This window comes from Acinonyx jubatus, chromosome C1, assembly GCF_027475565.1.
Source record: "Acinonyx jubatus isolate Ajub_Pintada_27869175 chromosome C1, VMU_Ajub_asm_v1.0, whole genome shotgun sequence".
In the NCBI taxonomy this organism is placed as follows: Eukaryota; Metazoa; Chordata; class Mammalia; order Carnivora; family Felidae; genus Acinonyx; species Acinonyx jubatus.
The window spans coordinates 43,827,619-43,842,889 of record NC_069381.1 but is presented as its reverse complement, the minus strand read 5'-3'; the positions used below and the strand labels follow the sequence as shown (position 1 = coordinate 43,842,889).

The 15,271-nt window shown below is 47.9% G+C and overlaps 1 protein-coding gene across 1 annotated transcript in view; it reads left to right on the top strand.

The window, feature by feature from the left end:
* The first annotated feature begins 953 nt into the window (after positions 1 to 953).
* DHCR24 (24-dehydrocholesterol reductase) overlaps positions 954 to 15,271 on the top strand; it is a 28,208-nt gene continuing 13,890 nt past the window's right edge. Inside the window, exons 1-5 of the mRNA XM_027059096.2 lie at positions 954 to 1,307; positions 4,603 to 4,758; positions 12,281 to 12,386; positions 13,069 to 13,187; positions 14,862 to 15,125. Of these exons, the coding sequence (XP_026914897.1) occupies positions 1,077 to 1,307; positions 4,603 to 4,758; positions 12,281 to 12,386; positions 13,069 to 13,187; positions 14,862 to 15,125 (876 nt within the window). The 5' untranslated portion in view covers positions 954 to 1,076. The remainder of the gene's footprint in view (positions 1,308 to 4,602; positions 4,759 to 12,280; positions 12,387 to 13,068; positions 13,188 to 14,861; positions 15,126 to 15,271) is intronic.

Genomic DNA, 15,271 nt, shown 5'->3' with positions numbered 1-15,271 from the left:
GATAGGTAAGCAGGACCAGTGTAGGACCTGATCAGTCATGTTTAGCTTCTAAAATAAAAATCTCTTACACTTTCCAAAATATTAGAAAAAACAACCTGCTTTCTACAGAATTGAGGTGAAACGCCGGTAACAGTCATGACTTCTCTGTACTGACTGCCCCAGAGCACCCCACCCCTGGGGCTTGCGACACTGCAGGGCACAGTGGCCGCTACTGCGTTTGCAATGGCTGGGACTCCTTCCTTCCTTCTTCCCCCTCCAGTCCTGCCTATCTGCCTCAGGCAAGTGGAAAACGGGGAAGGGTGCTGACCACAGCCTGTCCCTCAAAAGCCTTTTGGAGTTCAGGGACAGGTCTTCACGCTTCTGGATTGTTTCCTCGTGGATAAAATGGGGCTCACACTACTACCCACCGCCCAAAAAGAACTGCTGTGTAACTCAAATGAATCTACAGAAAGCGCCTCAAGACTAAATAAAAGGTGCATTATGTGGTCTTGCGGGCACGGAGTGACCTGACCTGCCGAGGTCAAGGCCAGGTTTGCATCCTCTCCGGCCGGCCGGGACAGGAATCCTGGGCCAAGCTGCAGGGTGGCTGACCCAGGGCGGTGGGGAGCCCCCACCGCACCCGTCGGAAGTAACCCAACGCATGACCGCTTAACGCGACCCTCGAGGAGGCACCACTTAAGGAGCAGGGGCAGCAGCCGCATCCCTCGACCGCCGCCGCCCGCGTCCGCACAGCCTCCAGCACCGCAGGGCGCAGTTGACCCCACCAGCGCGCGTGTCCCCGGCCACCCCTCCCCACGCGTCGGAGAGAAGAGGGTGGAGCGGCCTGACTCCCGCAGCCAATAAAAGCAGCGGTTTCCTGGTCCGATCTCCGGCGCGGCTCACCATTGGTCGCCAGCCGGGTCTCGGCCCACCGAACCTTTGCGACCCCAGCCAATCGCGAGGCGGCGACGCGACCCCAAGACTCCCCGGGAGCGGGCTGCGGGCGGCGCGGGCGCAGGCGGGCGAGGAGCGGGTGGCGGTGACAGGCGGCGCGAGCTGCCACCCCCTCCCCCGCGCGGCGCGCCGCTGGCCCCACCATGGAGCCCGCCGTGTCGCTGGCCGTGTGCGCGCTGCTCTTCCTGCTCTGGGTCCGCGTGAAGGGGCTGGAGTTCGTGCTCATCCACCAGCGCTGGGTGTTCGTGTGCCTCTTCCTCCTGCCGCTCTCGCTCATCTTCGACATCTACTACTACGTGCGCGCCTGGGTGGTGTTCAAGCTCAGCAGCGCGCCGCGGCTGCACGGGCAGCGTGTGCGGGACATCCAGAAGCAGGTGAGCGGCGCCGGGCGGGGCACACCGGAGCCGGTCCGCGGCACTCGGTCGTGCGCGCTGAGAGCGCCACGCCGGGTGCGAGGTGGCGGGCGGTGCGCCGGTTTTGGAGGGGGGTTTGAACTCAAAATGTGATGGGGGGGTGGTGCTTCCCGGAGAGGGAACGGAGTGAGCAAAGGCCTTCGGGGGACAGAACGTTGCTCGGTGTCTGTGGAGTGCCTACTATGTGCGGAGCACGTGCGGGTCCCCAGAGGGATATAAAGGATCACGAGATAGGGGAAGGTGAGCCGTGCACAGGTGGCTGCCACCAGTCCCAAGCGGTCTCAGAGCGGGGAGGCCCTCTGGGAGGTGGAGCTGGCACTAGAGACTGGGAAGTAGGGAGGAAGAGGTGTCAGGGGGAGGGTCGGATTTGAGCCAAGGTCCAGAGCGGGAGAAGGTTGGAAGTCAGTTCCGAGCTGGGTTGGGGCGGGGCCTTGAGTTTGGAGTTTACTCTGTAGCAGCCGGGAGCTGTGGACTCCTGTAGACTGAAGGACTAAAGTGAGAAAGTAGCACCCAGCCAGGGCGAGGAGCCTCGCGGCGCGGCTCTGGGCCTGGCGTTCACTCCTTGGGGAGGCATCTCCAGTAACTCTGGAAGTCCTCCTCCGTGTCTGCGCCTCCGGAGCCTGTGCCCCAGCCGGTGCTCACAGTGGAGCCTCCTTCTCCGTGCCCAGCGTTGGCATGAGCATCGGGTCTGGGCATTTTCTTGGCTCCCTCTGCCCCTGCTTATGTTCCTCTCTTAGGGGTGTTAGGTTGCAAGGAGCTTCTGTTTCCTGCCACCACCCTCACCGCAGGTGTAGCAGCCTCCATGTTCTGTTGGCGCGGGGCTGGGTGCTGCAAGCAAGAGTGGGAAGATGGATGCTGAGGGCCACTCCCATGAAGGATAAGACCTTGGACTGGGTGGCAGGATGCAGCGTCTGGAACTGCCTTGCGTGGGCTGCCCTGGCCTCAGTTGATCAGTCACAGCTCCAGAGCCCTGCCTACCCTCCCTTCCAGTTGCACCCTCTTTCCTAGCTCTTTCCACTTGCTCAGATTCTCCATGTATTTGTCACCGCCCCCCCTCCTCCCCACCAATCAGAGTGCGAGCTCCTTGAAGGCAAGGACCGTTGTCCAACTCACATCGGGCCCATGGGGTCTGGCCCAGAGCAGCCCAGTGAGCGCTTGTTCACCTGAACGAAGCCATAGGGTTCACTGGACCGGAAGACAAGGGGCTTGCCCAAACCAGCCCACTGCCTTGGACCTGCCATGTGCCACCGCCTGTGCCCCTGATGTCCATCATTTCTAATCTCACAGCAACCCTGGTAGGTCTTATGCCTGTTTTACAGGTGGAAAAATTGAAGCTGAAGCTGTAGTGATGTGTCCAAGTGGGTATAGCTAGTAAATGGGGCTGGACCCCAGGCCCAGGTCAGCCTGGTTTTAGAGCCTGAACTCTGACCTATCTTCTTTCCCAGCCCTTTCCATTCCACCCAGAAGGTCTGGTTCTGTTGCCTCACACCTAGCTCGTGGTAACAGCCATCTGACCAGCCACTTAAGTAGTTGCCCCTTATCTTGGCCGTCCCCACCTCTCTCTGGCACGTGGTCACAAGAACATTGCCTCCCTGCCCAGATTCTTGTTTGGTTCGCATCAGGATCCAGTCCAACCGGTGGTTCAGGCTTTAAAACCTCAGACTCACTTCCCGTGGCCCATCCGACGCACCCACAATCCATTTCCTGCACCGCTGAGTTTGAAGTCCTGGGACTGCAGAGTCAGGCAGGGGCAAGGCCTGCTTGATGGTGGAATCCCACCTCTCACCCCTTCACAGAAATCTCTTCCTCAGTAACCCTCCTCTGCTCGAACACCTGTGTTTCACAGGGTGCTCTGGCCTCTGATGGTAGGAAAGTTCTCCCCCATGTTGAGTGGTTTGCCTCACAAACAGCTCTTGCTTCAATGCAACGTCCTCCACAACTTGGTTGCATGTGATAGGATCCAAACTCAGATTGGCCTGAACAAAAAGGGATTTTATTGGCCCAGGTCCTGAAAAGTCCAGGAGTAAAACTGGCTCAGGTATGACTGGATCCAGGATCGCCTGTCCCTAATCTCCCAACTCTCCATCCCTCTGCCATCTTTTGGCTCTGCTTTCCTCCGGGTTGACCTCATTCTCAGGGAGACCCGTTTCCCTGTGGAAACCCCAGCAGCTTCATCCAACCAGCTCAGCAACCCCAGTAAAATGGGAGCACCTCTCCTAGAACAGGTCTTACTGTCTTGACTGGGATCCTGGGCCCATCCCTGAACCTGTCACTATGGCCCGAAGAATGGAATCAGACCTCAGTCCTGTGCCCACCTTCTGGGGCAGGGCTAGACTCAGCATCACCTGGACCAAAGGAAGATGGGAATATTAGAAGCATATGATGAGGAAATGGGTGGTCGAAGCTCACAGCGACAGATGTCCTTCTCAGTAGGAAGGGGACACTTCCTCCCATGTTCCTGATAGGCTTGGCACCTCGCCGTTTGCTCTCGGTGTTTTGTGTTCTGGTCACTTAGAGTAGAGGTTTTGCAAAGCTCTTCCTTCCATCGGATTGGTGGTCCTTCCCTGCCCCTACTCTCACCCTTCAAGTGACACGGGTTAACACACACACACACACACATACACACACATGCTTAGAACAGGGCTTGGCACATAATGAGCCTCAGTAATGAGTGTTAACTGTTATTCTGTTCTTGACCGTTAACACAAGCACATCTATCTTTCCAGGTCTGAAGTTGGACAGTCCTGCCTGTGAATCTGGGCTCTGCCCTTCACTGGTTGACCAAATTATTCTGCTTCTCGGTTTTCTCACCTACAAAAGAGGGCTGGTCATCCCGCCCTGCTGGGGTTGCTGGGAGAAGTAAAGTACCCACAGTATACAGTGGGTGCCTGGCACAGTGGGGGCACCCAGTAAATGGTTTTCCCTTGTCAGGTTGTGTTATGACGGCTACAAAACCTTTCCCGAGCTTCCCAGTTAGAGTTGTTTCCATAGGACTTTGATCCTGTTTTTTAGCTCTTTCTTCATCCTGTTTTGGGGGTGTGGTAACACCTCGGCTTTCCTGTTGGCCACACTAGCCGGGGAGGTTTCAGAGGGAAAGGCCTGTGGGCCTGCCAGGGCCTGGCAGGATGCAGAGGCTCAGTAAATATTTGCTCACACGGGAAGGCGTCACTCCAGGCGCCCTCTCATGAAAACAGGGCCGCGAGCTGCGCTGGGGACCCCTGGTGGGGCCAGCTCAGTCTCTGTCCCACTGTTGCAGGTGCGGGAATGGAAGGAGCAGGGCAGCAAGACTTTCATGTGCACGGGACGCCCCGGCTGGCTCACTGTCTCGCTGCGGGTCGGGAAGTACAAGAAGACACACAAAAACATCATGATCAACCTGATGGACATTCTGGAGGTAGACACCAAGAAACAGGTGAGAGGGCCACAGTTCCCCGGCTCGGGGAGCAGGTGGGGCACTACCCCTGGTGCAAGTGACTCACAGGGAGACTTCAACCAAGAAGACCCCGGCGGGGACGGGACCAAGACCCCTGGTCATCACAGAAGGCTCTGCCATCCTTCAAAACCTCATAGCTTTGGAAGAGATCAGTCATAGCCTTGTTCCCCAGGAGGGGCAAATTGAGCTCAGGGAGACCTGTTGATTGTCAGCAGTTCCATGGGAAGAAAGGATGGGGTAATCGTGGGCAAAGAGGAGAGAGAAAATGCAACCCATTACCTCTTCCCAGTAAGGAAGCATTCTGGTAAAAAATGGGCTTTGGAGGCGGCAAGGAGGAAGGGTGACCCACTTGTTAATAGACTTAGACATGTGCTTAATCTTTGTCCTGTCCAATGGTTTTTCTTGGCATAAGGACAAAGGAAATAAGTCTAAATCAAAGACAGCACAGGGGGATTGTATCACTTCTTCCTTCCTACCTTCCTTCCTTCCTTCCTTTGCTTCTTCCCTTTCTCCCTCTCTCTTTTCTTTCCTTTACTTTTTTCTTTTCTTTACTTCCTTCCTTCTTTCCTTTCTCTCTCTTTCTTTCTCTCTCTTTCCCTCCCTCCCTCCTTCTCTTTCTGTCACAATTTTATTTCTAATGGAAGATCACACAATACCCTAGTAGTAGGGAGTTATTAGATATGGTGTATCCACACTATGGCATTTTGTTGTGAGGCCTTGGCCATGTCGCTTAATGTCCCTGTGTCTTTTCTTTTTTTCCTAAGCAGCTTTATTGATATATACTTGATATGAAATAGTGCACAGGTGTCCCATGACAATGAATTTTGGCATATGTATGCACAATCAAGACAATGAACATACCCATTGCCCCCAGAAGTTTCCTTGTGCCCCTTGGGAATCCCTTGTTTAGCCCCCTACCTGCCTCTTCCCCCCACATTCCTAGGCAAATAATGGCCTGCTTTGTATCATTAGTTTGTATGTTGAGTTTCATATAAATGGCATCAGGCATTAGGTACTCTTTCTTATTTTGTCTGACAACTTTCACTCAGCATAATTTTTTTTTAATGATTATTTATTTTTGGGGGGGGAGGGGCAGAGAGAGGGAGACACAGAGTCTGAAGCAGGCTCCAGGCTCCAGGCTGTCAGCACAGAGCCTGACTCAGGGCTCAAACCCACAAACCAGGAGATCATGACCTGAGCCGAAGTCAGACACTCAACCAACTGAGCCACTCAGGTGCCCCTCACTCAGCATAGTAATTTTGAGATACATCCATGTTGAAGCAAGTATCAGAAGTGTGTTCTGTTTTACTGATGAGTAGTATTCCATTGTTTATGTAGATCACAGTTTGTTTACCCATTCACTTATCGATGGACATTTGGGTTGTTTCCAGTTTGGGGCTATTACCGAGTGGCTAGGAGTATTTGTGTACAGTCTCTATATGGACCTATACTTTCTTTTGGGTAAATACCTGGAAGTGGGATAGCTGGATCCTATGATGGGAGTATGGTTAACTTTTTAAGAAATGGTTAAATTGTTTTCTAAAGCGGTTGTCGCATTTCACATTCCCACGAGCGTTCCAGTGGCTCCACATCATCATAAACTTGGTGTGGTTGGTCTTAATCCTAATGGGTCTGTAGTGGTAGCTCATCGTGGTTTAACTTCCATTTTCCTAATGACTGACGATGGGCATCTTTCCATGTGCATACTTGCCATTTGTGTATCTTTTTTGGTGAAGTGCCTGTTCAAATCTTAGGTTGAGTCTTTTTATTGGGTTGCTTTCCTATTATATATTCTAGAAACAAGTCCTTCATCAGATACACAATTTGCAAATATTTCTCCAGTTTTTGACTTCTTTTGAAAACCAGAGTTAACTTTGGAGTTCAGTATATTAATTTCTTTCATAGGTTGTATTTGTGATGTCTTATTTAAGAAGTCTTGCCCTAGTCCTATGTTTTCTTCTAGAAGTATTACAGTTTTCTATTTTACATTTAAGACCTTGATCCATTTGGAGTTAATTTTTGCATATGGTATCAAATGTGGGTGAAAAATATTTTTTTGTATGTGGATTTCCTGTTGTTCTAGCCCCTTTTGTTGAAGAGATAATCTTTTCTCCACTGAATTGGCTTTGTTCCTTTGTTGAAAATCATTGTTCATATACGTAGGTCTGTTTCTAGGATCTTCTGTTCTGTTGATCTGTTTGCCCATCTGTATGCCAATACCATACTGTCTCAATTGCTGTCGCTTTATAATAAGTCCCTAAGAATGAGTTGGGAAGTACTCCTTCCTTTTCATTTTTCTGGAGGTGTTTGTATAAAATTGGTATTATTTCTTCATGCAGTAATTAGTAGAATTAACAGTGAAACCATCTGGGCCTGGATTTTTCTTTGTGAGCAAGTTTTTATCTACAAAATAAAAATTTATAATAGCACTATGATTCTTCAGTTTGTTTCTTCTTGGTGAGCTTGGTAGTTTGTGTCTCTAAAGCTGTTTGTCTATTTCAAGTTGTATAATGAATTGACATTAGGTTATTCATAATACTCCCCTACTGTCTTTTGAACACCTGTAGAATCTGTAGTGATGCCACATGTTTCATTCCTGATATTGGTCATTTGTGACTCTTCTCTTCTTCCCGACCAGTCTAGTTAGAGGTTAGTCAACTATACTGATCTTCTCACAGAAGTAGCTTCGGTTTCATTGATTTTTCTCTACTTTTGGTTTGTTTGTTTTCTATTTCATTGACTTCTGCTTTGATCTTTCTTAATTCCTTTCTTTTACTTACTTTGCATTTAATTTTACGCTTAATTTGGTCTAGTTTTTTTAAGTTGAAAGCTGAGGTAATTGATTTAGGCCTTTTTTTTCTAATATAGATGTTTAGTGCTATAAATTTTCCCCCTAAGCACAGTTTTAAAACAATCCCACAAATTTTGAATCTTTTCACATTCATTTATTTCAAAATACTTTCTGGTTTCTCTTTTTTCTTTTTTTAGGAGAGAGAGTGAGCGTGTGCACAGGCGAGAAGCAGAGAGAGAGGGAAAGAAAATGTTAAGCAGGCTCCATGCTCAGTGCAGAGTCTGACGTGGGGCTCAATCCCACGACCCTGGGATTATGACCTGAGCTGAGATCAAGGGCCAGACACTCAACCGACTGAGCCACCCAGGCATCCCTGGTTTTCCTTTTGATATTGCTTTCACTCATGGCTTATTTAGAAGCATGTTATTCAGTTTCCAAATATTTGGGAATTTCCCAGAGATCTTTCTATTACCGATTTCTAATTTAATTCGGTTATGGTTAGAAAACATACTTTATATGATTAGAATCCTTTTCAGCTTACTGAGACTTACTTTATTGCCCAGAATATGGGCTATGCCCAGAAAATGTTTCATGTGCATTTTTTTTAACACATATTCTGCTCTTTAGGGTGGCATGTCAGTTAGGTCAAGTTTGTTGATTCAAGTTTGTTGTTCCAAGTTTTCTATATTCTTAACAAATTTTCTCTCTGTGCTGTCAATTATTGAAAGAGAGATATTGAAATCTCTGCCTGTGATTGTGGATTTAGTTCTCTTAGAGCTCCATCAGGTTTTGCTTCATGTATTTTGAAGCTCTGCTAATAGGTATATAAATGTTTAGGATTTTTATGTCCTCTTGATTGAATGATTTATGTCCTCTTGATGAATCCCTTTATCATTATGAAATGACTGATTTTATTCCTAGTTACCTTCTTTGAGATCTACTTTATCTGATATGGTTAATAAAGTCATTTCATCTTTCTCTTGACTAGTGGTGGCATGGTGTCCACTTATATTTAAAGCGTGTTCCTTACAGGCAACATATAGTTAGATACTGCTTTTTAATCCGATCTGACAAACTCTGCCTTTTAACTGAGATGTTAAAGCCATTTTTATTTAATGCCATTATCAATAAGGTTTGATTTAAATCTGTCACTTTGTTCTTTGTCTTCTATTTATCCCTTTGTTCTTTGTTCCCTTTTTCTTTTTTTTTTTTTTTTTTTTTGCCTTCTTTTGGATTATGGAATCATTTTTGTAATCCTGTTTTAACTCTTTGGTTGGCTTACCTGTAACTTTATGTTTTGTTCTTTTGGCGGTTGTTTTAGGATTTATAGTTTGCACTTTACTTATCCCAGTCTACCTTCAAATGATAGCATCCTATGTCATGTATATTGTAAGGGTCTTAACATTAAAGTACTTCCGGTTCTTTTCTTTCCACCTTTGTGCTATCGTTGTCATACTTTTATATGTTGTAAACCCCACTATTATTTAAAAGTCTGTTATCTTTCGAAGAAATATAAACAATAAGAAAAAAATCTTATATACTTACCACTGTAGTTACCATTTCTTCATTGCCTTGTGTTTCCATCTGGTTTCATTTTCTTTCTGCCTTAAGGAATTCCTTCAACATTTCTTGTATGGTGATTTTGCTGGTGATGAAGCTTTCAGCTATTGTAATGTCTGAAAATATTTTTCTTGTTTTTGCCTTCATTTCCTTTACATTTCTTTTTTATTTTGGGGAACTACATATAACATAAAATTTCTCATCTTAACCTATTTTGTTGTCGGTGGGGAGAGGGGCAGAGAGAGAGAGAGGGAGAGAGAGAATCTTAAGCAGGTTCCATGCCCAACGTGGAGCCCAATGCAGGGCTTGATCTCACGACCCTGAGCTGAAATCAAGGCAGACGCTTAACCAGCAGACCCACCCAGTTGCCAAACCATATTTTTTAAGTAGGCTCCATGCCCAATATGGGTCTTGAACTCATGACCCTGAGATCAAGAGTCACATGCTCCACAGACTGAGCCCGCCAGGCACCACAGTCATCTTAACTGTTTTTCAGAGTACACTGAACAAATTCTATCTTTGTGATTTTGGCTACTCAGTGTACTTCATAAGTGGAATCATACAGTATTTGTTTTTTTGTGCCTATCTATTTTGCTTGGCGTAATGTCCTTAAGGTTCATTCATCTTCTAGCATATTGCAGAATTTTCTTCCTTTTAAAGGGTGAACAATATTTCATTGTGTGTGTGTGTGTGTGTATATATATATATATACACACACACACATACAAACACCACATTTTGCTTATCCATTAATCTGTTGATGGACATTGGGTTGTTCCCATGTTTTAGCTATTGTGAATCATGCCACTAGGAATGTGGATGTACAAATACCTTTTCAAGTCCCGCATTCAATTCTTTCAGGTATATAGCCAAAAGTGGGATTGCTGGATCGTATGGTAATTCTATGTTTAATCTTTTTTGAGGACCTGCCATACTGTTTTCCACAATAGCTATACCATTTTGCGTTCCCACCAACGGTACACCAGGGTTTCAATTTCTCCACATCTTCACCATCACGTGTTATTTTCCGGGTTTTTGTTTGTTTTGTTTTTTGATAATCCATCCTAACACATTTTAGGTTGCCTTCATTTTTGAAAGTTGTTTTCACTGGGTATGAAATTCTAGGCTGATAGGGGTTTTTTTTCGCTGTAAGTTAAAGATGCTTCACTGTCTTCTTTCCTGCATTGTTTCCAACAAAGCAACCTCTCATCCTGATCTTTGTTCCTCTGCGTGGAACGTGTCTTTTTTATTTCTGGCTGCTTCTAAGATTTTATCATTAGTTTTGAGCAATTTTATTATGATGCCCCTTGGTATAGTTTTTTTTTCCTAATTCTTGTGCTTGGGATCCATTATAATTTTCACCAAATTTGGGAAATGTGGGGGTCATTATTTCTTCAAGTGTTTTTTTCTGTCTCCTGCTCTCCTTTGAGGACTGTCACACATCTATGAGACTTCTTAACGTTGTTCCAGGGCTCAGCTCACTGATACACTGTAAACATTGTAAAAAAATTTTTCTTTGGGTGTTTCCTTTAGGAGAGTTCGAATTGCTGTGTCCTTGAGTGCACTGCTCTTTTTTCCTGCAGTGTCTACTTTGCTTTTGATCCCAGCCAGTGTATCTTTCATCTCCGGTGTTGTTTTCATTTCTAGAAGTTTGATTAGGATCTTTTTACTGTCTTTTTAACATCTCTACTTAATTTTTTGAATATGGGGAATATAGTAATATAATTACTGGTTTATAACAATTATTTTAATGTTCTTGTTTGCTAATTTTAATATCTCTGCCAAATCTGGGCCTATTTTATCAAAACAGATTGATTGATTTTCCTCCTTTTATGAGTCAAATCCTCCTGCCTCTTTGCATACCTGGTAAGCTTCGACTGGGTTCTAGACATTGTGAATTTTACCTTGTTGGGTGCTGAATATTTTTGTGTTCCTGTAACTCTTCTTGAGCTTTGTTCTGGGACACAGCTATGTTACTGGGAAATAGTTTGATCCTCTTGGGTCTTGATTTTTCAGGTGGGGTCAAAGCAGCGGGTAATCTAAGGATAGTTCTTCCCCATTGCTGAGGCAAGGTCATACTCTCCCCATTGCCTTATGAACCCTGAGGTTCTCCAGTCTGCCTTGTGAGAACAGATATTCCTTCCTTCCCTGGGCGAGCCCTTGGCATTGTTGCCACTTTCCCAAGCCTCAGCCTCCGGTAACTTCCTTACGTGGACGCACTGATCATACTTGACTGAACACTCGGTGGGCATCCTTGGCGGCTCTTCGAAATTTTCTCTGTGTAGTTCTCTCCTCCGGTGCTCTGTCCTGCAAACTCGACTCACCTTGGTCTTCTGCGGCTCTCAACACAGAGTTCACTGGGCTCCGCTGCCTTTCCCCTCCCTGCACTGCCTGATTCCAGGGAATTAGGCTGGGCGTTCACAGGGCTCCCTTTGTTTCCTGCCTCCCAGGGCTCATTAACGTCATTGCCCAATGTCCACGATGTTGAAACTCTCGTTTTGCTTATTTTGTCTGTTTCCTGCTTTCAGGCAGCAGGGTAAGTCTGGTCCCTGTTGCTCCGTCTGGACTAGAAGCAGAAGTACACGTTGGCATGTTAATGTGTCTATTAAAAATTGTGTTTTCCAAGAATATTTAATGGCAAGGGATGATGGTCATAGTGTCAAATTTTAAAAAGCAAAGCAGAAAAATATGTGTATGCGTGCCTGAATTTGTGTGTTATGTGTGCGTTGTATTACGACATGCAAAATAGCCATACATGCTGTGGGAAAAGACGGAAAGTAAATACACTCCAGTATTAACACTGATAGCTGGGATGACACGAAGAAGTAGGATGGATGATTTTTGTCTTTATCATATATGCGGTTTCTTTCAAATAAATGAGCACTTCTATAATCTCAAAGAAAAATAATCTAAGTATTAAGTGTAACAATATTTGAAAGGACGAGATTAAACACTAGCAAACCCAGCACCAGAAACCCCATTCACTGTAACGAAAGCTAGTGGCATATTCTAGAGAGAGGCCGTAAACGGCATGTAGAAATCCTGTGTGATTGTGTGAGAAGGTTTGGGATGACACCTTCTGTGTGGAGAAGCCCCCAGTAGCCCTTGCAGCCTCCTTGTGACCCAGGGTCTCTCTTCTTGTGTCAACAGATTGTCCGTGTGGAACCCTTGGTGACCATGGGTCAGGTGACTGCCCTGCTGACCTCCATTGGCTGGACCCTGCCTGTGTTGCCCGAGCTGGATGACCTCACAGTGGGTGAGGACTGTAGGGTCAGAGCTGAGGCACCGTGTTGGTTCAGGAGCCGCCACTATTCCATCCATGACAGAAGCCACCACCTCTGTCCACCTAGCGCCAAAGGCAGGGCGTTCACTGCCTACCTTTCCATCTCTGAGCAGCTCAGGTTATTAGGCAGCACCTTCTCCTCTCTGGTGCAAATATGCGTCCCTGTGACTCATGTCCGTTATTCCAGTTCTGCCTTGTAGAGTGAACACAATAAGTCTAGTCCCGCTCTTCTTCCTGAGGATTCATGATCCCCAAAGCTTTTCCTTTCCAGGGCAAACACCTTTAGCTCCTGTAACTATTCCCACAGAGCACGGCATCCTGCCACCCAGACAACCCCCCTTTTCATCAAGGTCTCTCTTAAGATGAATGAACATGGTTTTCTAAGCTGGGTCTGGCCAGAGGTGAGGGTGTGAACGCCTTTGACAGGCTCTCACGTCCGTTCCCCTACGCTGGGAAAGCCCTCAGGTCCTGTCCTAGCTCCTCCTCCCCTCTCCTCTCCAGATCCAAAGAGATGGGAAATCTATCCCAAGCAGCCAGCCCTCTCACGTCTCCCTTGTGCTGTGAGCAACCCCAGCTCCCATGAAGTGCCCTTTACCCAATCCCCCTTGAACCTGCACCCCACAGCTCTGCCTGGCTAACACACGTGTCTCTGCAGGGGGCTTGATCATGGGCACGGGCATTGAGTCATCATCGCACAAGTACGGTCTGTTCCAACACATCTGCACCGCCTACGAGCTGGTCCTGGCTGACGGCAGCTTTGTGCGATGCACACCGGTGAGTTCAGAGACGGGGGACATCCCACCAGCCTGCCCTGGGCATCAAGGGTCCGGGGGTTGGGGAGGGAGGGACCCTGGGGATGCTTCCCTTCAAACACACCTGTTCGGTCTGGGTCTGTATTCATAATAATCACAAAGATTGATATAACCCCTTACACGTGCTCAAATACTATTATAAATGCTTCATATGTATTAAGCCATCTAATCCTTCGATAACTTCCTGAGGTAATATTATTTGCCACGTCTTATAGATAGGAAACTAAAACACAAAGAGGTTGATAAACCTTCCTGGGACACACAGCGAGGAAATCCCACACAGCTGGGATTCAAACCCAGAATATCAGGCGCCCAGATCAATGCCCTTAACAATTTATCACTCCGTTCTGCCTCTCTCAGGGAAGTCAGGCCTGAGCCACAAAGCTCTATGCCATATGCTGTGAGGTGTAACTAAAAGTGGCAAGAGGGGTGGTTTGGAAAAAATAAAAGATAATTCTGCCCAGAGTGGGATGCAAACATTTAAGGTGTTTTACCCTAATGAGCAGGACAGGATTGAGACTTTAAACAAACTCAGATTGCCGAGCCTATCAAAGGGGCCCCTGGATGGTAGGGACAGAGTGACTCTTTAAAGGAAGATGGTTCAGAGAGTGACCAGGGTCGGTGGTCCCACAGAAGAGAGTCCGGGGCAGGCTTGAGAGCACCGGTCTTAGACAAGGATTCACACCAATTCAGCACGTTTTCTGAAACACTTGCCTGGGCCCAGCCTTCCAACCTGTTTATTACCAGCAGAGAAAGGAGACAAACATTCGAGAATCGCTCCCCTTCTCTGAGGCCCATTTTCCTCACCTGACAAATGCATCATCAGGAGGAGATGATAGATGCCAGATGTGAAGCTCCTAATGTAGAGGCTGGGTACCTGGCAGATACCCAGTTATTACAGCTGCTGTCTGACAGTGTAGTGAGGTGGGGGCCCAGATGGCCCACTTCCACTGTTCCAGAGACTTCTGCCAGCCTGCTGCCGAGCTCCCCCGCTCCAGTCCCCTGCCCCAGTGCACCCCACCCCGCCCGCACCAAGTGCATACACCATGAGCAGTGACCACACGGGACTGTCCTCTTGGGTAAGGGCCAGCCAAAGCTAGACGTTTCCAAAAAGCGCTTTGTTAAAATCAAAGAATCTGAATTAGAAGGACCAGATGAGAAGTCTCCAAGACAAATACCGAAACGAGAAATGATAAGGTTAGAAGCGGATGGCAGAACCAGATGAGGTCTTGCGGGAAGAACGCTGGGTTGGGACTTAGGTGACCCTGCCTGAGCCCTGGCATCCCTGTGCTGACTTGTGGGATGCCTCGGGTCACATGGGAAGCCCTGCCACTTCTTAGAGCCTCACTTTCCTTACTGTTCAAGTGGGAATGTGAGTGCTCTGGGCTGCCAGGGCGGGGCTGGGGGGTGGGGTAGGAGAAGGTTGGATTTCACAGCTAATGGACTGCGAAAGCCTTGTAGGTTTGAGGAATGGCCCATTTTGATGTTTCTGGGCTCCTTACTCGGGTTCACACGATGAGATAGTGACAGCAGGAACTTAGCCGAGGCCCTGGGTCCTTTGCACCCCGTTGGCTGTGTGCCACGGTGCGGGGTCCGGGGATTCAGCCTCTCAGCATGTGTTGACTCTGACTCCCAGTCGGAAAACTCAGACCTGTTCTACGCTGTGCCGTGGTCCTGTGGGACCCTGGGCTTCCTGGTGGCCGCCGAGATCCGCATCATCCCCGCCAAGAAGTACGTCAAGCTGAGGTTTGAGCCAGTGCGTGGCCTGGAGGCTATCTGTGACAAGTTCACCCGCGAGTCCCAGCGGCCGGAGAACCACTTCGTGGAAGGACTGCTCTACTCCCTGGATGAGGCCGTCATCATGACAGGGGTCATGACAGACGAGGCAGAGCCCAGCAAGGTAGGCCAGGGTATCAGCTGCCAAGAACCAAGGCCTGGGGAGAAGGAAGGCCTGGGTGGGCTGGGGCTGAGCCTGTTCCCCCACCCTGACCCTGGCAGCACATTCTTTGAGGCTGTGGCCTTAGTCAGCCCACCTGGGGTTTGGAC